This window comes from Electrophorus electricus, chromosome 1 (genome assembly GCF_041902795.1).
Source record: "Electrophorus electricus isolate QZ-2024a chromosome 1, ASM4190279v1, whole genome shotgun sequence".
NCBI lineage: Eukaryota > Metazoa > Chordata > Actinopteri > Gymnotiformes > Gymnotidae > Electrophorus > Electrophorus electricus.
Window position 1 is genome coordinate 40066186 of NC_137497.1, and position 24103 is coordinate 40090288.

At 42.9% G+C, this 24103-nt stretch overlaps 2 protein-coding genes and 1 long non-coding RNA gene across 8 annotated transcripts in view; 1 reads left to right on the forward strand and 2 right to left on the reverse strand.

Moving 5' to 3' along the window:
* The window catches only part of myom3 (myomesin 3), a 36700-nt gene extending 35656 nt beyond the window's left edge, over positions 1–1044 (reverse strand). For all 3 annotated transcript variants that reach the window (XR_014125000.1, XM_081719740.1, XM_035526595.2), the window contains exon 1: positions 742–1044. The gene's annotated coding sequence lies outside the window, so the exon portion shown is untranslated. The remainder of the gene's footprint in view (positions 1–741) is intronic.
* A 5531-nt stretch (positions 1045–6575) lies between these two features.
* Positions 6576–16817, reverse strand: ifnlr1 (interferon lambda receptor 1). Of its 4 annotated transcripts, none has more exons than XM_035525919.2 (7): positions 14025–16817; positions 12503–12629; positions 10151–10311; positions 9697–9887; positions 9024–9168; positions 8196–8323; positions 6576–7660 (listed from the first exon to the last, which is right to left on the reverse strand). In XM_035525919.2, the coding sequence occupies exons 1-7, from the start codon at positions 14083–14085 to the stop codon at positions 6695–6697; spliced, it is 1779 nt and encodes a 592-aa protein (XP_035381812.2). In that variant the 5' UTR covers positions 14086–16817; the 3' UTR covers positions 6576–6694. The 4 variants fall into 4 exon arrangements, with proteins under 4 accessions (XP_035381812.2, XP_081575900.1, XP_081575914.1 ...); XM_081719774.1 differs by having other exon boundaries at positions 9024–9171; XM_081719788.1 differs by lacking the exons at positions 12503–12629; positions 14025–16817 and adding an exon at positions 12197–12245 and having other exon boundaries at positions 9024–9171.
* LOC145659036 (uncharacterized) lies at positions 11713–16946 on the forward strand. The gene is made up of 3 exons (XR_014125010.1): positions 11713–12200; positions 12376–12479; positions 16814–16946. It is a non-coding gene; the product is annotated as an uncharacterized LOC145659036 (long non-coding RNA).
* Positions 16947–24103: the final 7157 nt, after the last annotated feature.

The following is a 24103-nucleotide window of genomic DNA, read 5'->3' on the forward strand; positions in this document are numbered from 1 at the left end:
CTGGATTGAGCCTTCAGATTAAGACGAAGCGAGTTCTCTCACGCACCGTATGCATGTTCTTTAAAGCAATGCGCAGATGGATCTTTGGAAGTTTGGAGATGATGTTAGAACAGTTATGTTAGAAGTCAGAGACTAGTTAAACAGCACATGCACTAGGACCATACCAAGTTCCTATTCTTATATTCACTGCGCCCAGCCAGCCCTCTAAACTCACCTATCAAGACACTATTCACTTCCCAATCACCCTTCACCTGTTCTTTGTTACCTACTCCCTACGTAACCCCCTACAGGTGCTCGAGTCCAGTGCTTTACATTGATGGCCCCTAACCTGCTGTTATGGGCTCTGCCAAGCCTGCTCCATCCCAACATGCTAGTAGCAGTCTAGCCTGCTGAATCAGCATTTATTGTTTGCTTTTGCCATAAGCTGCTTAGTTTCATTGTGTGTGTGTGTGTGTGTGTGTGTGTGTGTGTGTGTGTATGTTGGTAACCACAGTGTTTTATTAACATCACCCGCCCCTCCCTCCTGACCGTGAGATCCCGCTTTTACTGATTACGTGTGACATGCACCATGGCTGCTTGTATTCTTATATTCCTAAGAAGGCCAGGGCCCGTTCTAGGTGCTAAACCAGCAGCCATAAGTCCTATAAGTCTTATCAGAATGATTTGACCTGGAATATGTATATGTCCTATTCCTAAAGAAGATGAAATGAGAAAATGAAAAGCAGATAAGTAGGCACTCACGTTCGTCTTCGGGGTAGAGCTACGTCACCAGTCTGTAAGGTCCTCGAAGGGTTTGTATTTCTTGTTCTCTCTCTCTCTTACTTTCAATCTCTCTGTCCTTCACCCTGTACTCCACTCTTTCTCTCTCTTTCTCTCTGTATCTGTCTGTCAATTCTTTTTTCTCCACTCTCTCTGTGTCTGTCACTCTGTCCTCCACATTCTCTCTCTCTCTCTCTCTCTCTCTCTCTCTCTCTCTCTCTCTTTTTTTCTCTGTTGCACCTTAAGATCTCTCAGCCTGCTTCTCTTCTGTCTGTTCTGGTCCCCCCCGTGTGCCTGTGTGTGTGTGATTGGTGGGGGGAGAGGGGGAGGGACGTGTGTGGGTGTGTGGGTGACCTCTGGACACTGACCGTCCTTCGCCAGGGGAATGCAGCATTAACAAAAAGCACCCACCTTCTCAAGACGATAAATATAGATCTGTAAGATCAGCCACGATGCCTGTGGCAAAGCGGGAATCCAGTCCCTTTAAGGCCGCTGTCCGGTCGTGGGCTTAGATTAAGACCAGTTTGCACCATGCAAATCAGTGGGCAGTGAAGAAGATGGTACCAAGGGGTTTTAAACTAGTTCTGGACTAAAGAGCCCTATTAGGCATATGCTCTTAGGTTGTGTTATCTCAGTCTAGTTTCAAGTTTCTGATTTCATGTTTCAAGTTTGTCCCATACATAAAAATATACAGTGTATAAGACTTGTTGTGAAATGTTTGTTAGTACTCCAAAGCTATACAAATTAAAGAACATGAAAAAGAAAACTACAATATGTGCAATAAATATAGATGACACATGATAAAAATAAAAATATGATAAAGATTATGTACATAAAAAATAAACTGGTTTACAATCAGTCTAGAATAAACATCAAGGGGATCTGGCCAACATTTGAAAGAAACTTATATGGTGTTATATTTATCTATTTCACAAAGTGTATTAATGTCTAATGTTCTGCTTTCTCGGTGCATGCACTGGAGGTCACGCATGTTTCATCAAGCACCTCTCGGAGCTGGACGCAGTTCTCACAGGTCCAGATACTGTCTGATTCATCTCTTGCTTGGATCCTTCCATGTCTTCCGTTCTCTGCTCCATCTCCACTTATAGGGGCTGTTGATCATTTGCTGGGTTCTTAATGGTGCTGGGTTTCCACAAACTCATATTATTCACCAACACTCATTTGAGTACGGAAACAGCAGTGGACCACTCAAGGCCATTTCTACAGGCGCTCTCTCTCTCTCTCTCTCTCTCTCTCTCTCTGTGTGTACATGGTTGTGTGTCTTTTTATTTATATGTGTTTATTGTCCACACCTGCTCCTGAAATATCAAAGTAAACAATGCAGGGAGGAGGTGCCAGGTCATTCTTTGACTCATATATCATTTGTCACATTCAGCTAAGAATATCTCAGTTGCTGTTTTAGGGACGAAGCAGACAGCAGACTGCCTTTATAGGGCCCTGTTGTTCCGAGAGGACAAACACACTCTCCGGCATCTGAAAAATGGCATCACACAGCAAGCACGTAATGGCAAAATGGAGAAGCGCTTAGAGCGAGCTCAGCAGAGAACATGGAAGCATGGCAGGAGCCATGCTACAGACACTAATGGAAGCGGAAAGTCCAGCTTCGGAGACCCCATTCTAAACTATAAAATATGATGGTTCACCATCAGCACTGCAATATAGTCTATATACTATATAATATATATACTAGGCTTACTTCACACCCAGGTAGTCTGCCTTAAGTGTCTAAAAGTTTACATGAGGGCATTTGTTTGGCTGTACTTAAAATGAAAGAGTTGAAGAATAATTTTTAAGGTCTGCGCAAAGGTTCAGTCTGTGTCTCTGGAGCTGCAATGTAATTTAATTTTTAAAATCAGCAACCCATTAAGATTGCATTAATATGTAAGAGAAGAGCTGTGTACGTGTGTGTGTGTGTGTGTGTGTGTGTGTGTGTGTGTGTGTGTGTGGGTGTGTGTATGTGTGAGCGCAAATTTGAGATATTTCTTTCACGAACTCCCCAGCCTTCTGGCTGGGTGGTGTGTGTAAGAGAATAAGGGTGACCGGCACGCAGCCGTACCCCCTCACTGTAGGAACAGGGCAGGGGGATAATGTGTAAAAGACTACCCTCACATTCAGGAGGCAGGACACCTGTACCAAGTGAGTTTATATTTCTGGGAATCAAGGAACTGTTGTCCAAAAAGTCAGTTCCATCGTGGACAACCACGGATCAGACACTTCTCCCGTTTATGATGATCTTAGCCACACAACAACTGATGTGAGATCAGCAGTCCTGATTTGAAAAGGTTTGTGAACTCACAGGTGATGGGAAACATGGGCAGGCGCTACCTGGACAAGCCAGATCTAATATGGAGAGGATTGGAGGAGCCAGACTGAAGTGTCCTAGGTCAAAGGCTCCTAGGCACACACAGGCCTGTTACCACCACACAAACGAACTCAAGTGGACACCGATGGTCTTTTAATGTCTATTCGAATCACGTGGATATCAGAACGTAATATACCATGAGGAAAGCATTTGAACCTTTTGTTGTTTTGTATTGAATGATCAGCACTGATTATAGATATTGCTAATGTTAATACGGCTACTTTCACATAAAGGTAACAGGTAACAGAAATGTTGGTAAAACTGACCAATTTCATTATGACATGGCTTTTTTTTGTTTTGTTCTACCACTAAACAAAAATCAAATCCCAGGTTTACATAAAAGATATAAAACCCTCCGCTCATTAGTGGAAATCTGATTGTTCATTTCAAAGCTGCTAAATCTTATCAGACAGGAAGCAACCGTGAGGCTTGGATAACAGTGGGTGCTATGACAGTAAGGGGCAGAGGGAGACCTGATCTGCTCCCTATTTATTTTGCTACCAGGGGCTTTTGATGGGTGACTAATTGCTTCAAAAGGCTTTCCATTCATCTCAGGCTCTACCTCTGTAGCAGCCCGGCTGTGCAGGAGATTTCCACCAGCTGATGAGTTCGCTCACCACGGCGGCCTCTAGCTAATCCCGTGTTCAGCTGTCCCGACTTCCACACTGGCGTCCAGATCTGGTAGACATCCTCCATGAAAAAGGGGGTGGAGTGGGGACTTCATCTGTTGCATGTCCCGTGTGTGATGGAATAAGATCCCAGTCAGAGCATTGCATCCTTCTTCATTGTGTCCATGTGCTATGTTTCACTCTATCTACAACCGTGTCACCCCTGGATCTTCTGGGACTCTACCGACACAGAACATGCTACACACGCACATATGCAGTCAATCCAAACCCATTTTTGCTGCTGTTATGACAGAGTCCCTCAGTCCCAACAGTGCTTTTGATGTTCTTAGAAATATTACATGGGTTTCCTTTTCACTGAACATTTCATAAAGTATTACTGAGGTATGTGTAAATGGAATCCGAGTGGGTCATGCTACCCTTCTCCCAAGATATTTGGTGTTGCAGCAGTCTGGATCCAGTCTGGACGTGCCGTGCAGAGAAGAAGGAACAGAACAATGCACCTCCAAAGGGATCAAAGTTATAATTATTCAAAGTATGGCATTATGACTACTGGAACAACATACTAATACAGGAATGGCAGTTATATGGAGCTGTTTTATTAACAAAAGAGAGTGGTAAAGCACAAGTTAGGCACGCTGCAGTTCTACTTCCTTCTTTAAAAGTCTTTTCGATATTTGTTGCCATATACTAGGAGTGAAAAAAAATAAACGACGTAACAAAAAAAGGAGGAAATGAGGGAGGTAGAGAAAGGTGGAGGGAGGTGGAGAGCGAGAAGCAAAAAGTGAGTGTCTGACAAACAGTTATATAATCTTACCTGATAAGACTTCAAACATCTGTTTAATAGCAATACTTAGTTGTGTGACGAACAACTTTATACAAGTACCACGACTCTACACAGTCATACAAGAGCAGAAGAATGTGGCTGCAGTTATGCAGAATGTTGCTGCGCTTGTGTTTTTGATGCGGCCTCCTGTGACATGAATGACAGTAAAGTCTGTTTTGAACTGAAAGGATCCATCAGGAATTAATGGCTGTTCAGACGGAATCTCACTGACAGGGGAAGGGCCAAACCCGAGGTCAGTCACCCTATAATCACCAGAAATGACGACTACTCATCCTTTAAATTACATTGTACCGCTGATACTGAAATAGGTTTGGATGAGTTACATCACATATAGCCGATCCTTGCAGACTGTGGCGAGGATCTGAAAGAGATTAATCATTTATTTAAATTTTCACACAAGCCGAGGGGTGAAAGATATTAGAGTCCCAAAAAAGTATTAAAAAGTAGAGTGTAGTGACCATAACGCTCTACGTCACTCTCCTCCATCCACGTCCTGTTTTAACAGTGACTGTAACCTAGCAACCAGCTGCCATATAGACACTTTGGCATTGATACACAATCATTTGGTTGTTACAGACATAACTGGCTCATGAGTAGTGACAAAAAATGAGTCAGACCTTGGCCTTGTTTGTGTGGTGCTCTATGTCCAAGTGGGAGGGTTAAAGAGCTGAAAGAAATGTTGGATCATATAAAACATTGCTTCCACAGTTTATTACAAACCCTAATCTTAGAAGTTTTGAAATAACTTTTACTTTGTGGATCAGTCACCTTCAAACATGGTTGATCCTTTGTCATACTGTGTTGCATTTCAGTGGAGACCATCAAGATCTTGTCTCTCTTAAGTCATTAACTTGCTGCTGTCTAAAAGCTCTCATGTTGACTTCCTCATACCTAAGGAAATAAATCTCCCAGAGGACAATGCCCACGTGAAGCCAAAGAAACTCTAGAAGCCTTTGTCTGAGACACAACACAGTAATCTGGTAACATTGAATTTGATACCTTCCTTCATACTGTAGTGCAATAATAGAAGCATACTAAAAAAACCAAACGGATTTATTTTATTACACTGTGCAACAGAAGGCAACAGAAACTATATAAAGCACAACACAAAAGTATAGGTGAACCAACCACAACGATCATAAGTATCTGTCTTTTTTCTCAGACAATGTTTATATAGACACTTGACACTACTACACTGTAATAATGATTTTCATTCAATTTGTCATGTTGAGAAACTTTAAAAAATACATCAGTGAAGATTATCACTTATGGACACTTTAGAGCAAGTCTTCTTCTACAGAAGTTAGAGCGTAGGGTTTAGGAGAGATTTCAACACTGTTTACATTGTGACAAACCTTAACAAAGGAATTAACTCTCTGTTCTCAGTTAAGTGAACATTCAAGCAAGAAAATAAGATAAATAAAAACTGGTTAAAAAAATAAAATAACTGATATAAGATAGTAATAATTAGTCTGGTCTCAGGAAGACTTCACTGGCAAAGAAAATAAATCATCTGATGTTCATATAAATAGTACAGTTAAAATTCAAGTCACCCATGCGCTCAACGGAGCCTGGAGGGATTGCATTCGGTCTGTGATCCAGGGTTAGCACACTGGCATTCACTTCCCAATAGTGCTCTTCCAAGTCTCTTTTTTTAGTTGAAAAACTAAAAAATGGTGCAGTGCTATAGGCTCCCGGGGTCAGGTCAGAATAGCACGCGAAAAGCCACAGACGCAAGACAGTTCCCGCAGGAGAACACGTCCTGCTTCACGTCCTGCAGCTTGACGAAGGAAGCTCTGCCTAATCCTCGTTCACCTCAGCCTCCTTCACCTTCACATCTTCATCAGCTAGTAATGCCCAGTCAGGTCTCTTCCACTTAAAGATATGCCATGCTCAAACTGGCTAGCACAGAATGAAAACTAATCAGGACCAGTTAGCATCATGCTAACTCGGTGATATGTTTCTTTTTTTTTTTTTTTTTTTTTTTTTTTTTTTTACAAAATTAGCATGTTTGAGTGAAGTGTTCCCTTAAAACTAAAGCGACAGTTATCTCAGAAGTTAGGCTTCAGGAATAGAAGACTATCCTTGGATTTGTAACATCCACCCACCCAAAGCGATGCTGCCGAAACGTGACTGTGTTTCCTTTTCCCCCTCCTCCGCTTCCTCTTCCTGTTGTTCAGCTAAAGCATGTAGCTGCACAGTCCTCATGGTACAGTCCCTTTTGTTTAGCTGGGTTTCTGGAGAGATCCCTGGTACCCAGTTCCTTCTGTAGTTTGACACGGAGTCAGAGAACAAGGCCAGGGGAGCAGTTTCAGTAGAGCAGAACACAGAACAGCTCTGAGGAGCTCCATTTGGAAGGTAGGCTCTCCTGCAGTTCAAACCTAACTCGCTGCCCAGCCATTCTGACTCGTCCATGGTGACAAGCTCAGTCAGCAAAGGGCACCTTTCACCAGCTGGGGTCAAATCTGTCACAGGAGGTGTGTTCTCTGAGCTGTGAGCCAGGTCAGAACTAGACATAGGTTGAAAGAAAATGCTGGAGAACTTCAAGTTCTCGTTGCTGTCCCGTAACACAGGCAGCATCAGGAGATCACACCTGGATTCCACCATTCCCATCTCATGTTCTAGTTCCGGGTTACATAAGACCTGGAATGAATCCCTGTCCTCTGTGGCACACACTTGTCCCGAAGTTCCAGACATAATGGAGTCTCCCACACAGCCATCTTTTGCAAACTGGGATGGATCCTCTGGACCTGGGACTGAGATGGATACCACCATGCTGTAGCTGTTAGAGGATGTAGTGTTTTGGTCGCAGGTTCCGACTGATGTCGACTGTGGATTGGTGTAGGATTGCCAAATTTGGCTGTGGTGGTCCTGGACTGCATAGCCACTTTCATTACTTACAGGATTTGATCTCCTATGCAAAACAGGATGTGACTGTGGTTCAAACTTGTCTGTATTCTTTATAAACTCTGAGCATATCTTCACATCTGCGATTACCACTTGAGGATCTGGGTAGTAAGGCACAGTATTGTTTTTTGACATGATCTGTGTCAGAGAGGAAAAGAAAGAAATTACAAATCAGATAAGTTTATTTCAAAGCTAAGTTACTGTGAGTGAACATTAACAACAAATGTTTGAGTTTTGAAATAATACATATATGATTAGCAAAAATGGGCAGTTTTATAGTATATTTGAGACCTCTAAAGTGTCACAGAAATCAGATTAGACTGGATTATATTACTCAAGTAAAAACAAAACCCAAACAAACACACAGACATAAATTGACAATGAAAAAATAGTAGTGAACTCAGTCATTCAGAAGAAAATGAACATAATCCACAGTTGAAAGTCCATTACCGAACCCTGCTGCGTGTGAGAAGATACAATTCCCAGCCTGCATTCTGTTTGCCATTCCAGCTGCAACTGTGTCCACACGCAACCACACGCACAACCCCCCACACTCCATAAATCCAATTTTACAGTCTGTCTGTTCCAGGAAAATGAGGTAGGCCCCCTTCCACATATGCTCTATTGTATACAGCTTCCACCTATGCCCTAGTGTGTATACTGCTGCATTTACCAGCGCTGCAGGCACACGACGCTTCCTTGTGACGTAGAGCTGGCACAGGACCAAGGCTGGGGTGGCGAGGAAGACAAGTGCCACTAATCCAGACATGAAGAGCACCTGCATCCAGGCCTTACCTACAGCTAGGGGAACAAAGCAATCCAGCCAATAGACAGTCAGCAACAAAATACCCTGATTCCATGATAGCACAATATAGGCCAAAGAAAGCACTTTTTCTGTGCATAAAGGTTGTATTTCAGGGCAGACAGCTATGGGAGAGTGCACTGATGTGATCAGTGATCTTACAGAAAGCTTGAGCTCGATGTTTGAGAGTTTTATAATAGAGTCAAGAACCCTCCCTCGAGGCTGAGAACTCTTTACACAAAAAATGCTTTGTCAACCTCTGACAATTAGTTTTTTTTTCTTTTGAGAACAAGGGTTATGTTGACACAATTTAGATACCACACTTACTGAATTACTTTTATTATTATCAGGAGAATTATCAAAGAATTTCAGATTAAGTAAAAAAGCAGTATTTTTCTTTTACTGTTGCCAACCTCTAATCTGGTGAATATAAAGTACAATGCAGTTATTTGGACACCTATGGACACCTGCAGGTTATCATTCCTGTATGGTTGACGTCCAAATAAAAGTGAATGTACTTCACTCGAACCTCATAGCCATTGTCTTGCTTTGAAATCCAATGTGCTCGACTGCTGTGGCGTTGCTGACTAATTTCGGGCCACAGTGTAAGCGATTAACGTGACTCTGCGGGACAAAGTGCTGAGCTGGGGGGAGCAGCAGCTGCTGGACCGGCGGAGGTTCTGAACGAGGGCTTCTCACCTGGCAAAGTCACACAGAAGGTGGCGTTCTCACTGTGCCGATTTACAGCGGGGTGGGTCAGCTGGTACAGTACATTGCCACAGTATTCTTTTCCCAGCTCCAAATGGTGCAGAGTGACCGTGCCAGACTTGTTCTCGAATGGTTGCTGCTGAGTCGAAACAGGACACATCAGCAGACGTGCAGGAACCCCGAACATTCGCTGTATGATTATGTAACGCGCAGCGCTAGTCCTGTCAGTGGCATGTCTGTGATAATGACGGTCTCATGGTATATCCTCTTTCTCCAACAATGGACTACTTAGGAGGATGCCTTTGCTAATATGACTTATAATGGAATCAAAACTAGAGAGCCAGCAGTTCACACACGCATGCATTATGCTTACTGCTGCTATGGCTGGGAGACTATAAGTGGCAGTAGGTTCTGAAAGTGTAACGTGTGGATAAATGAGACTTTCTTTAATCTTTGGATATATCTGTGTTTCCTGGGGCAGATGGAGATTATAACCAGAAGGAGTTTTGACCTGGAATAGTCAGGATTTTTTTCCCTGAAACTGAAAAATAAACAACTTGTGGAGTTAAATAAATACACTTATGAACTCTTGCTTTTGAAACACACTGTATGAACGGTTCTTGTCATGTTATATCAATGTTTAGGGAGAAGCTGCGTGATTTACCCTTTCAACTTCGGTTTCTGGGTGTGTGAGACGGACTATGTAGTTAACGGGGGCTTCATCGGATCCCTGGCATTTCTCCCAGCAGATGATTTTGTCAATGGAGAGGTTCTGGGGCCCCATAGGTGCTGTGGCCCTCACGGTGACAGTGGACCCGGCCACGCTTATGGACAGCTTTGGAGCTCCGAGGATTGCTGGTATAAGTGAAGAGGAGAGAAAAATTTAAAAGAGTGAAAATACAGAGAGAGAGAATGAGAGAAAGAGAGAGAGGAAAAGAGAGTAAAAGGAAGTTTGAGAGAAAAAGAGAGAATGAAACAGAGGGAGGGTGGATGAGGGGAAATGAGGAAAAAGAATAAAGAAATGACTAAATATACCCGTTTCAAATGAGATGAGCAGGTCCAAAGAGAAGCTGCAGAAGTTTTTATTCTGACATAAGAGAGGAACCCAATCATCTTACTTTGCTCAGAGGGAGTGAAGACGACGTTTTGACCACATTTCTCATTGACCATAATCTTGGCAGAATATCTAGAGCGAACATCAGTCATCACAGAGGTGAGATTACAGAAAGGGATAGAGATATTCTGGCATCCTGCCATTGGTCTTGAAGCTTCTCCATATCTGCAAAGACCAGAATCATTACATTAGGAAGAACAATGACATTTTCTTTTTACTGACTTGTATTGCTGTAATTTGTGTAGTTATATATTTTGCTAAACCAACCTAGCCCCTCCAAACCTGTGAGTCACACACAACTGCATGTCACAGCAATTTTTCAGTTTATCAATTCTGAATGTCATAAAGAGGCAAGAGCACATCGATATAACTGCACAGTGCAGTAAATTCCTCCACTGGCAGCGATACGTATGGAGCAGAACCACAGCCCCAGGTCCTGTAAGGGCCTGTAGTGCTTGCAAGTCATATGATCATTTGGGTGTCATCATAATACCAGAATCTTGCTTGGCTATGAATTTGTAGTGAAGTGATTTTTTTATGGTTTTACTGTGATTTTATATGGTTTTATATGATTCAGTTATTCTTAGATGTGACCATGTAAGAGATCTCAAGAACCCCAAGAGAAGACCAGAGTGTGGGGTCCAGAGAGAGAAGACCAGAGTGTGGGGTCCAGAGAGAGAAGACCAGAGTTTGGGGTCCAGAGAGAGAAGACCAGAGTGTGGGGTCCAGAGAGAGAAGACCAGAGTGTGGGGTCCAGAGAGAGGTAATGTATGCACTAAGAAAGCACTGATCCACATTAAAACTTTGAATTAGCTGTATCCCAGGTCCCTTTGTACTTACTCCCTCTGTGTCTTTTGTATTCTGTTCAGGCTAACCTATTCCCCCATCAGGCTCTGGGGACCAGGACCGAGACCGACGCCCAAGAGTTACGCGGGGAGACACACGGCCGAGTGCCATTTTGCAGTCGGAGCATCTCATAGTCCTAACTGAAAACTGCCCTTCCATCTGAAGGTAAGTGTACTGGTATATGTAACTGCTGTTATGAGTGTGTTTGCAGACACAACGGTGCAGCTTTTTAACAAAAGGTTTAGCTTTTTAAAAGAAAGAAAAGAAGGAAAATACCCTGCAAGTCACAGAGAGGGACGCAGAGGCGGCAGAGGTTATGGCAGAGTGCCATACCCCGCAGAGCCTCGGCAGGGATGCAGGAGTTCTGCCACAGTGGCCGTTGAAGGACTCAGCTGACACACTGGATTTGGATTTTCAGGATGACTGTGGGTGATTTGCTTTGACTGCTCTCTGTGACACTTCGCTGAACCACAAAAGTTGAGCGGGACAGACTGAGGCCAAACATCCTTTTCTCCTGTGTTTCTTTACTGCTTCAGTAAAACAGGGTCTTTCAGAGCCGTTTGCTTGAATTGAAAAAAAAGTACAGAACAAATACAGAACAATAATAACAATAATACAGACCAACCTGGGACATGGAGAGGATTTCGAGCTTGATACATTTTACTGAGAGATTCAAAATGTTCAAAATGTATCCCATCTTAAAACTTTCAGACAATCTTAAAGTACAATCTTCATTTCTTCACTTCAAACTGAAGAAATATTTATCGATTGATCCAAATGTTTCATTTTTTGTTCCGCACGAAAAAGCCTTGATCCAGGCTAATCTGGGTAGTTATCTTCCTCTCAGACTGAGAATGAGTGTGTGTTTAATAAAAGGAAATAGTTACTGCCCAAGACAGCAGAGACTGCAAAACTAGACAAGGAGCCATTAAGGGAAGAGGAGAGACATGTTGGACATGTTGGACATTAAGCAGCTAAAGCCCACGAATGGGAGGAGTGGAGGGGCGGGGTATGAGAGACATGCGGTCCACGAATGGGAGGAGTGGAGGGGCGGGGTATGAGAGACATGCGGTCCACGAATGGGAGGAGTGGAGGGGCGGGGTATGATAGTCGGTGAGAAATGCGAGGTTAATAATATCGAAAACAACTAGACGAAGATTGAAAGCTTGATGTATATGTGATCCAGAATACCAAGAGGACTTACAGTGGTAAGAGGCTAACACAGCCCACTGCTAATCACGGTGCAGTGTTCCCTAGGTTTTACAAAACAAGGAATTAATTACCATTAATTAATAATGATTAAAAAAAAATCACTTGTCCACCCAGCTATCCATTATTAATGAAAATTCTTTGATTTGTTGATTTATTCATGTAATTTAACAGAGAACACAGGTACTTCTCAAGCCCTTGATGAGCTGACTCAGGAGAAGGGGACACAGTGACATTTCCCCCTGGGACAGAAGCAGGACAGCTAGTTTAGACGGAAGGTCAAAGACCGTCTCACACTCACTTGTTATACTGGACACGGTAGCGGACCTCTTCACCCGGGATAGCTACTGCTTCCCAGCGGAGCACAGTGTAAAAGTTCTGAGACTCAAAGTGAGCGTTTGTCATATTGCAGTCATAGCAGCAGTAACCTACAAACAAAGAGGCAAAAAAAAAACTAAGAGAGTGGCATTAGGCTACAAGAAATCATAATGACTGCTCAGATCCTAATACACGTTTCACATAGAGAACATCGATGTTCATTTAAAGCACTGTTTTTTAATGCTAAACACTGCAGACTGCATTGAACAAACTCGCAAATTGGAACATATGTATTGGTAGGAGTGCACATGCACACGAGCACGCACACACACACACACACACACACACACACACACACACACACACACACTCAAATACATAACTAGCCTTGATCTTAGATTTAGCTCTGTCATTCAGCAATACAACAGCTGATGTAGTTGTGACTGACGCTGCTGTAGAAACATTTGTGGAATTCTTCCACCTCAGGCTGAGGTCTTTCTGTCCTCACTCCTCAGTTGCTGACCAGTGTTCTTTAAAAGCATGCCAGTGATTCCCCAGCACTGTGACATGTACAATAACTGTTTCTTTGGCCACAGTTCCACAACAATCTGCTCATACTCTTGCCTATGTGGTGAGAATGGGACTTTTGGAAATGCAAATACACGAAGCACAAGCGCTACATTCTGGAAACATGGTGCAACTTCGGAAATGCTGCACATCCAGTCACGACACAACGGGTGTGTTTGTAGAGGACGCAGAGCAGGGAAGGACTCCTGCGACACCTGCCATAACCGAGCAGTGAGTGATAAAAGTGATTACATTTGTGATTACCACGGTTTTTATCATTGGATAGTCGGATGCAGACTGAACAACTGACCTATTCATTCGAATTCGAGGGTTAACACAAACTATCTAATAGATGTTATCCAGCTTATCCTTGATTCTGAGAAAGTAATAACATACACCCCTCTGCCCGCTGGTACCATCACTGTGTCCACTAGTACTGTCAGTGTGCCTGCTAGTACAATCGCAGTATCCGCGTATTCCATCACTGTGTCTGTTAATACACATCGCTGTGCTCCACACACTTGCATTTGTACACTTTGAGCCATACCCGTAATAAGAGCTGAGGATCACACATACATAAATGCAGTGCTCTTGAGACTTTGCACTTTCTTGAGGTGATGTGCAAACATACTCTTAGATAGTTTGTAGTGCACTTTATTTTCAGTACAGCTCATCATCTCTTTGGAATATTAAAGCATACACTAATGGAGCATTCAGTGTGTTTGGTCCTTACACTTCACTGTGTACTAATGATATAGTGCTTTGTTCTGTTTTCCCATCGGGATGTCCCATCAGGACATGTAATTTTTAGTTTTTGTGTTTACCAACATTTGTGAGGCTCTGGGAGATTCATGTCACAGTAATCCACGAGTCAACGCCAGATCTTTTCTGAACTTGCCTCACGTAAGATCAACGTTTCCAGTGCCGCACACACTCACCTGAGCACCAGAGGAGGAGAAGTGCTGTTCTTGGAGACCACATGTCCAGACGGAGGAGCATGGAGGCTAAAGGGAAAATCCACTTTTTTTTTTAGGTTCTTATCATCTGAATTCGGAATGTCCATTCAAGGCTCCAGTGCTGGTAATCCAGAGGCATGTGGAAACTTGAAGTGATCTTGAGAGAAAAGCACAACCTTTGGACGGAAAAAAAAAAATCACATCTCATCGTTTGCTGTCCTGTGTAGGAAAGGGCAAAGAGCCATCTGATGCCTTCATTTCCTGTTTTGTTTTCTGTAGAGTCCAGGGCAAAGGAGTAGTCATCCACAGGTGTGTGTGTGAGTGTGTCTGTGTGTGCAGGTGAACTTTGGAGTTACCTGATCAGTGTGTTCCGTTTTCATCCGCCTGCCTAACCCCCTCCCACTGCCTTGGCCGGGCCCCGTTCTTGTATTTCAGGTTCTCACTAATGATAAACGCACTGGGAACGTGTCAGTTTCTAGGAAGTGCAAAAGGAAAGTAAAAAAGCCCTTGGAGAAAGAAAGGCCATGATACACTTTGCATCCGCACCTTGCGCCTTTGGGTTGAAATATGAGACTTGTGCGTGGCCCTGCAGGAGCAGCTGTAAAACACACACACTGAGCTGCCGTTCAGCAGTTAAACAGAGCAGTTCCTTTACCGTTACCCCTACTGGACTGCCAATTTGAGCTGCGATCAGCGAACAAATGCACTAAAGAGGATTAATTCCTTTTTCTCAAGCGAGCGCTACATAGATGGAAGCAACGCACAACATAAGGAAGTGTTCTTATAATTGGCCATGTCTTCAAAATTCCCCAGGAGTGTTTCGGACTAGTTACACAGGGACAGGGCAAATCTGCATTACAGTGGATTGAGATAATCCACATTCGTTAGAGCCAAAAACCACACATCTGCTTTGTGGCATTCTTGCTGGTTGAATGCATGTTGTGGTGTTGTGGTGTCTACCAGAAGAGGCTGGGCTCTCACCTGCAGTCTTGGTTCCTCTTGGTTCCTCTTCCTCATACTCTTGGGAAACTTGGTCTTGCCACTGTTGCCTTTGGCGTGCTTACAGGGCTTGGACATGGACAGCTGTAAACCTGCTTTGTGAAAACACCTTTTCTAAAAAGTACTGAAAAAATGCATTTGAATAGAATTGAATGTATGTGAGGGCATATATGGGGATTTCAGTCAGTCTGGGAACTCAGGCGCGGATCTTGCTTTTGCTTCGGTGATCACACTTCATTTCTTCTTAATTACGCATACAAGGTGACATATACAGTATGCAATGAGAATACTAAATCAGCAGTATAGGTAAGAGGCAGACAGTATCCAGTAAACACGGTCTAGACAGGAAAGTCCATCTGACAGTCTCACAAATTGTTTTAAAATTCTCTATTAATGAAATTTTAAACAATTCTGAATTTGTTTTAGGGAAAAAAAAGACCCCTCACATTTTTGTCTTGTGTCAAAGCATGTTAAACTCAGCAAAAGCAAAAGCCTCTTGCGGACCCTGTGGAGGTTTGTCCAGTAGGTGGTGCAACTGAGCACCATTTGATATCATCACCCACTTTTCAAACGCAAACGTTCTGTTAAACGTCCGTCAGGATTTTTTTTTTGACCAGCGAATGTATAAATTCTTGATAAGCAACTCACTTACAGAGACACTGAAGCACACCTAACTTCACTAAAGCAATTTTCAAAGCAATTTTCATAAAATCTTTTTATTTTTACTTTACAGCTCTGGATGTACATATATCTCTGTGGACAATCACACCACACAACACAATTCACACAGCACGCAATACTGCTACCACACACGCACACACACACACACACACACACACACACACACACACACACACACACACACACACACACACACACACACACACACACACACACACACACACACACACACACACACACACACACAACTGATCATGCATTCCCATCCTTCCTTGAGACAGGCTTCGGCTGTCTCCCATCAACTCCAGCTCACACTGCCAGCAGACTTCAGCTAATTATGTGACAAATTCATTAGTCTCACCACAATTAAGCATTTTCTACCCTCTCCCTCCACTCATTGGAATGCAAATGAGAAACACGGAAGGTAGAAAAGGTGATGAGGCAAGATGACACTCAACCAGATAAATAAATGTGTCACATGTCCTCCCTAACATCTCCTGTTAAACAGTGTTTGTGGAATAGGACAGACTGGGGAAAGTGGTCGTATGATAGTGCATTGTGGGAAGAATGCCACTTTGCAGGTACCTTGCGATGGCATGGGGCTCCTCCAGATGTCATTAAACCCAAACAGATGCCAGTACAGATCGATAAACAGGGTGAGCGTACTGGCATTATGAACAATACGAGGCCAATAAAGCCTGTTAACTGCACTGGGTTTCCATAAACTCTCAAACATTTGCTCACAAGTTTAGTTTTTTCCTATCTACACACACACACACACACACACACACACACATCCATAAACAACTGAATAGTCACATCATAAACCCATTTTATATATATTTTTTACATTTACATATTTTATGCAATTTTGACATTTACATTTATAGCATTTGGCAGGCGCTTTTATCCTGAGCCACTGACATTTGACAATACATAGGCTCCTTGAGAATGGAACCCATGATCTTGCTGTGATTAGCACAATGCTCTATCAGCTCTGCCAGGTGAGCTACAGGACATCTTATGCGTTTTAGCACATCGATATAACAATACACAAAAATTATTTAAAGTGCCTTTCTTCTGCTTTACAGACTTGAGGAACTTTTGCCTGTAGAGGCACCGGTTCCAGCCTCCTGCTTCACGCTGGCAGCTGTGAGCTGCATGCAAAGAGCTCTCGCCCCGGCAACTCGGAGACTCTCCAGGTCAACTGGTCTCTCCAGGTTGCCCAGCAACCAGGTGACGCACGAAGAGCTCTCGCTTGGCAACTGACTGGCGAAACTGTCCTCACCAAATCCGGGTTTGCAGCGGGCCATGCCATATCTCCGCAGGGGGCACGCGCACCCACGTGGAGCCGATCTGTGAGTGTTGCTTCAGGGAGTGTGCTTACAGTGGACACCTGCGATGGCATGCTCGGGATCCAGGGATCACATGCGCTAATGCTGAAGGGAGAGCACATCCTTTATAGGGTGACCCTCAGGGTGGGGGAATTACTCCCCCTGTGAATGTATTCCTGTAAATAAAAGTAGAATATATTTGGAGGTACTGCGGATGTATCTTTCCCGGTAGTGATTTATCATTCCTGACTCTTAAAGTCAACTCTTTTGTTAAACGTTGAGAAACAACTTGTATATCTAGAGGGGCTTTTTTGTGTGACATTTGGATGCTCCCATTGAGAACGCAGTGTTCTGTAGGTCTAATGCCATTCATCACAGGCGGTGCCACTTAGAGCAAAACCCAGCCTGGGAAAGTTTTCCTCACTGTCTCACTTGTTTGGTACAACATGACGATTTAGAACCAAATCTAGCGAGACTGGGGGTCCATTTGACTCAGCTATAGCCTAGGCAGCAGGAGCCAGAGGCTGCAGCACTGTTTGCTATGGCGATGGAAATGGAGGTGAAATAAAGGGTTATCATTTATCCTGTGTTGGGTCAGAAAGCAGAGACGGCTTTTTTTTTTTTTGGGTGGGGGTTGATTCTTTCCTTCATGAATGTTGAATGCAAATGCAGCAAACCCAATTATATGAAAATAATGGGTAAATGGTGTTCCTATGTACATTCATCACCTCAACATTGTCACAAGAAAGAACATTTTACCCTATAAACATTCCAGGTAACAGGCTGTGAAAATAATGACCTGCGATGATGCTTCAGGGAAGATAGCAACAGCAGTAACTACTTCAACAGCTGTGTGTGGCACATGCCTTAACAACCATAGGCTACAAAATGCAGGTTATATGAGGGAAAACTGACATGAACTGCTTTTCTATAGCTATGCTGTAAATGCTTTTCAGCAGACTATTGCTATAGAGAAGAGGGTAATGACATATATTTAAGAGACCTAGACAGCGGATGGTGACATTCATAACACACAGTGAACAGAAGCCCCCTGGCCACCATGTTGACACTCCCAATAAAATGCTGAAGAATAACTGGTTCTCTATACATTAAAGAATCTCAAATAGAAAAACATGCTGAGGCGTGCCATGTTTTCAACATACAATTTGCAGAGAGTAAGACATTTCTTGTAAGAGAATAACTGATGTTAGCTTCAAAATCATCAAATACATAACCTTTAATATATAACATTTAATTTAATTTAATATTCAGTCTGGAGTTCTGGAGTCTGTTTCTGGTTGCTGTCTTCTGGAATTGGTGAATGCCATGGACTTAAATTCTGTTAGAATCCAGTTATTATCTGCAACCATGCCTATTAAAAAAACTACATACCATGCTGACCGACTCTGGGAGGTGAGGAGGAGCTGGCCAGGACAGAGGGGACCCGAGGTTAGAAAGCCATGGTGTGTGTGCTGCCATAAGAATATAACGCTGCCAATGCGCCAGAATCAGAAAGAGGGAGCACAGCACACGGGTTCACTGTTCAGTGTCCAAAACGGCAAAAGTCTGAAAGCAAAAGTCAAGCCAAAATCCTAAAACTAAGAAGGTATCATAGTGAATATCCAAAAACAATAAAAAAGAAAGCAAGAGGAAAAAAAAAGTCCAACGGGAAGGAGCAAACAAAAACTTTGATGGTTCGGATAGCAGGCAAAGACTAGCAGACATTCCCAAAGGACAACAATCCCCATGACAGTTATGAGGAGGGCGGCAGTCCCAACAAAGCTAAAGACACTGACGGGATTAATCCAGAAAGAGCACAAAGTAAAGAAGGAGGAGAACACCAGGGTTTACATCCACAGACACAACAAGCTAGCAAGACATACACGATGAGGACAAAAGTTGAGACACACCTCTCAATTCTTCAGATGCTTCATTCAGTCCCATTGCCACTGGTGTATAAAATCAAGCATCTAGCCTTTACAAACATGAATGAAAGAACGAGTCGTTCTAGAGCGCTCACTGGGTTTGCGGGTACTGTAATAGAATGAGTCAGTACTGTCGCAACAAGTCAGTTTGTGAAATTTCTTCCCTCCTAGATATTCCACGAGCAACTGTGAGTGGTGTTATTGACATTTGGAAGCGTTTGCGAACCACAGCAGCTCAGCCATGAAGCGGCAGACCACGTAAAGTCACAGAGCGGGGTCGCCGAGCGCTGACGTGCACGGCGCATAAAAGTCACCCACACTCTGCTCACCTAGTAACTGCAGAGTTCAAAAACTCCTCTTGCATTAACATCAGCAAAAAGAACTTCATAGCATGGGTTTCCATCACCAAGCAACTGCCTTGCATCACCAAGCACAATGGTAAGCGTCGGATGGACTGGCGTAAAGCATGCCGCCACTGGACTCTGGAGCAGTGGAAACGATGTGTTGAGTGATGAATCATTCTTCTCTATCTGGCAGTCTGAAGGATGAGTCTGGGTGTTTGACGAATGCCAGATGAATGTTGCCTGCCTGCATGGATCATGCCAACTGTAAAGTGTGGCACAGGAGGGCTAATGCTGTGGGGTTGTTTGTCATGGGTTGCTCTAGGCCCCTTAGTTCCAGTGAAAGGAATCTAAATGCTTCAGCGTCCAAAGACATTTTGGACAGTTGTATGCTTCCAACTTTGTGGGTACAGTTTGGGGAAAGTCCTTTTTTGTTCCAGCAAGACTGTGCCACAGTGCACAAAGCAAGGTCCATAAAGGTGACTTTAGTGGCTTTGGTGTGGAAGAACTCCCACAGAGCCCTGCCCCCAACCACACTGAACACCTTTGGAATGAACTAAAATGAAGATTGCAAGATTGCAAATTTCCACAGACTCACTCCAAAATCTTGTTAGAAAGCCTTGACATAAGAGTGGAAGCTGTTATAGCTGATAGGGTGGGCCCAACCCCATATAATGCCTGTGGATTTAGAATGGGACATCTGAAAAGCTCCTGTAGGTGAAATGTGTAGGTGTCCCAATATTTTTGTCCATATAGTGTATGAAAGAGTGCACTAGTGGGGCAATCAACAGACACCCTGTGAAAACATAAAAAACTCAAGACATCTACTTGGTGACTCCTATGAGCAACGGGGCAAATTCTAAAGAGTCCTAACAGGAACCCTGTCTCTAGGGATGTCTGCTGGCACTCCTAGGACGATCAGGATGAGAGTGATGAAATCCTGTATGAGAGCCTTCTCTGTCCCTGGCAGAGAACCATGACTGCTCCTCTGGGCCATGTTCATCCCAGTCCACCAGATACTGGACCCCACCATGAGATTAGCAAGAATCCAGCAGTTAGTGCACCATAAAATCAAGCCATCCATCAATCCTGACTCCTGCTTCAGGATGGACCCTGTAGTCCAGTCAATGAGAGTTATGGATTGATAACCAAGGAGACTCCAAAACTACTAGAAATTCTGGAGAATGAATGAAATGCAGAGACTGTGATTAGCTATCTGAAGTTGCATAGCAACTGCTAACAAGTAAAGTCTGCCCTCACCCAGTGAATGACGGTTAAGTGCGACAGTAAGAAAAGCATCCTGCCAGTGGTGAGGTACCTAGAGTCAGCGAGTTAAAGACACGTCCAGTAAACTCTAGTCCACACCAGAGTCTACAAAGGCTTTAAGAGAATGGCATCGATTGGCCCAGAGTTGTAGAGTGGGGAAGCAATGGACTGTACTGCTAACTGAGAAATCTACTGTGTAACTATTTCTGCTTTCACACAAAAGTTGAGGCCCACCAACTGAACTGTAAAGGTTAGGGAAAGTAACTAGCAAATGACAAATTATAGCCATCCCTCAGTATTTGTCAGTTCTATGTTTATGTAAAGAAAACATTGTCATAAATGCATAAAATATATGTAAGATTAATTAATCTATTTCTATTGTTTTGTGTATTACATATGATCATATGTATTATTAATAAAGTAACCAGAAACTCATCTTTGTTGGTTTTAGTCAAGCCATGATGAAAGGTATATTCTTGATTCCACTTAGTCTCTGCTGCAAAAGTTTAAAAAGAAATGTTCAGAAACATGTTCAGAAAGAGAGGGCATATTCTTCAACTCTATGACCCTATTGGCTGAGTCTCTGAGGTTGTTTGGATACCTCACGACCACCAGAAATACTTCTCGTTGCCATTGTTGCAACCAGAACCACTTCTCGTTGCCATAGAGCTTGAAACCTGAGAATACCTCTGCTTGTTGTTACCAGAACCACTTCTCATTGCCATAGAGCTTGAAACCTGAGAATACCTCTGCTTGTTGTTACCAGATAACCATTGCTAAAGTCAAGTCATAGGAAGGACTGAAGTTTGGAGTTCAAAAGTCAGAATAGAGTCAGAAAACCTCCTCATCCACATGGGTAGCCGCGATACCTTTGGGGTGTAGGAAGATGGGGCACAAGAACAGGAAGTGGAACTGCGATATTGCCAGATCCTACTGGGGCAACATGATCAGAACTGGCAGTTGTCGGTGGAGTTGAGAGAAACGTCTTGCAGCACCTGATTGTGTCTGCCACCATTTTCCTTGGCAGGCTTGACTTTTCTCTTCTGTCTGTAGTAGCTGCTCAGGGTTGCACCACAGTGGAATTAAACTGTTTAATATCCAAAAGATAAAAGTTCAAAATCTCAGAAGGGATCACAAATTAAATAAATAAATAAATAAATAAATAAATAAAGAGCGGATTAGGATCAGGCAAGAACCTGGTCTAGTTGTACTGGCATGAGGATAACTTCCTTGGAAACAGCAAAGCAGTTACTCTGGACCAGAGTGTATGCTAAATGCTTTAAATATAATGTTTTTAAATAAGTGTATTATAAGTGTTTTTCTTGTGTGGTAGCCTTATATACATTTTATACATTTTTGAAAACTCTTGTTGATTTAGAATATTTTCAACACAGTGCTAAGCTGATCTTTGCTGGCTAACTTTTTGCCTCCACATTTTACTCTGTAACAGAAGTAAAACTTACTTGGCTTATAGAACTTTTGCTCTGAGTAGTGCTCGAGAGTGAGAGAACTGCTGTCTTTGAAGTGAGGTAGCAATGGAAACATCAAACCCAAAATGTGTTCATACCCTGAGACCACTCTCCCTCTACCTTGCAGCTCTTCATCAGACCTTGCCACGTTTAGTGTGCTAATGGCCTCCTGGGGAGTAAAGAACCCCACACTTTTATCAGAGAGGTGGCATGCCATGGCACATGGATGCAGCGAAAGCACAGGGAAAATCGTCTGTGTTAAATGATGGTAGGCAGCTACAGGGATGAACTGCATTTATTTCAGTTCTAAGGAAGAGTTAGAGTTAATTAAACACTGGGTGACAAAGCTCACCTTCTTCGTGACCACTCATTCTAATGGAAGAGGCAGCTCCTGCCTAACAGATCTTCTCCTTATTTGTTCACCTCATTAAGCGCCCTAGAGCCTTTTTTTTTTAAGAAAAAACCTCTAGAATAGTTTTACAACACCACTCCAGAGGTATATTTAATAACAACTAATAAACTGATAATTTCTGCACCAATGTGTTAATGAATATGGGAAAGCTCATATAAGAAAGCCTACATAAACTTGGTGTGACCAGCAGACTTCTACACTGAGATGAAGCAGAGCGGAACATATAAAAGCTGATGGAGAGCATTTAGCACTCAATTAGTGCAATAGAGCTCATTTAGAGACTTCAACATAAAACATGTCAGTTTTGGTAGCAGGGCTGGGTGTTGAGAAAAGGTATGGCTTTCCTGAACCCACAGTGCAGAGACACTCCTGAAAGTAGGAGGTTATGGTGCTCTTTGTCTTGACGGGAGAAGAGAGGCTAATTACGTGCTGTTGACAGCCGCGGTCGATAATGCTGTAGTCCTTGGATGACTGTGTCCCCCTAGAAAGTGATGCTCTGCTACCTTGAGATACGGCCACTCACAGCAACCTCTTCAGGACAATCTTCTCCCACGATCGTGTTCCATTTCTCTGTGCTTCTCTGTTTCTCTCTTTTAAAACATCTGCTTTAACCTAATGAGGTGCCCTCACACACCTGCAGATGTATTTCTTGGCTCAGACCAAATGAATGCAGACAGATTAGCCCACTGACTTTGAGAGGTTTGACGAATAAGGTCCCTGAGTTACTGAGACAGCGCAGTGTCCAGCACAGAGATGCATGAGGCATTGCAGACTTGTTCATCGTGTGCAAACAGCATGCGAACCTGCTGGGAGACTTGATTGCATTTCAATCGATTTTGGCTGCACCTGACAAATCAAATTATCGAGTGTTAGAAGAAGTGGCAAATCAAAAGACTGAAGACTATACATCATATTAGGATTACCGAACGATTTTTCCATTATAATTAAACTGGAGAAGTTTGTGACTTCTAAGTAGGAATCTGATGCTTTACCTATTGATGCTGATTCAAAGTGTTTTTAAATATTAACATTAGCATACTGAGTATATTTATTAGCAGATTCATTAGCATACTTGGTTCTACAATGACTTTGGCTGCACTAGTCAATTCTAATTAGTAATACTGCCGATGCACTGACTATCAAGGACTTGGGCTCTGACACCGATGCTGATTCAAAGTGTTTTTATAATGCTAATGCATTAGCATATGCAACATATTTATTAGAATATGTATTAGCATTCTTAGCAGGACAACTTAGCTGATCAATAACAATTTGGAAGCAGCCACAAGAATTATATATTGTAGACAGGTATTGGACAGTCAATCTGTTGGATGAATTAACTCACAGTGCAATAAAATGTTTTGATGATGTCACAAATGGCCAATATACCAAATGTCAGCGATAAATATCCAGACAAAATAATTCCTGACACATCATGTCATACACAAATCATTTAGGAAAAAAGTAATGACTAGTGAATCTCTGAGTACCTGTTTAGAGTACCTGTTTAGAGTGCCTGTTTAGAGTGCCTGTTTAGAGTACCTGTTTAGAGTACCTGTTTAGAGTACCTGTTTAGAGTACCTGTTTAGAGTACCTGTTTAGAGTGCCTGTTTAGAGTACCTGTTTAGAGTACC

Coding starts and splice junctions, on each gene's coding strand:
- ifnlr1 (XM_081719774.1), bottom strand. CDS start 14,085: ATGCTCCTCCGTCTGGACATGTGGTCTCCAAGAACAGCACTTCTCCTC. Junction 10,312..12,502: donor TACCGTGTCCAGTATAACAA/GTGAGTGTGAGA, acceptor TGGTCTTTGCAG/ATATGGAGAAGCTTCAAGAC. Junction 9,888..10,150: donor CTTCACTCCCTCTGAGCAAA/GTAAGATGATTG, acceptor CACTTATACCAG/CAATCCTCGGAGCTCCAAAG.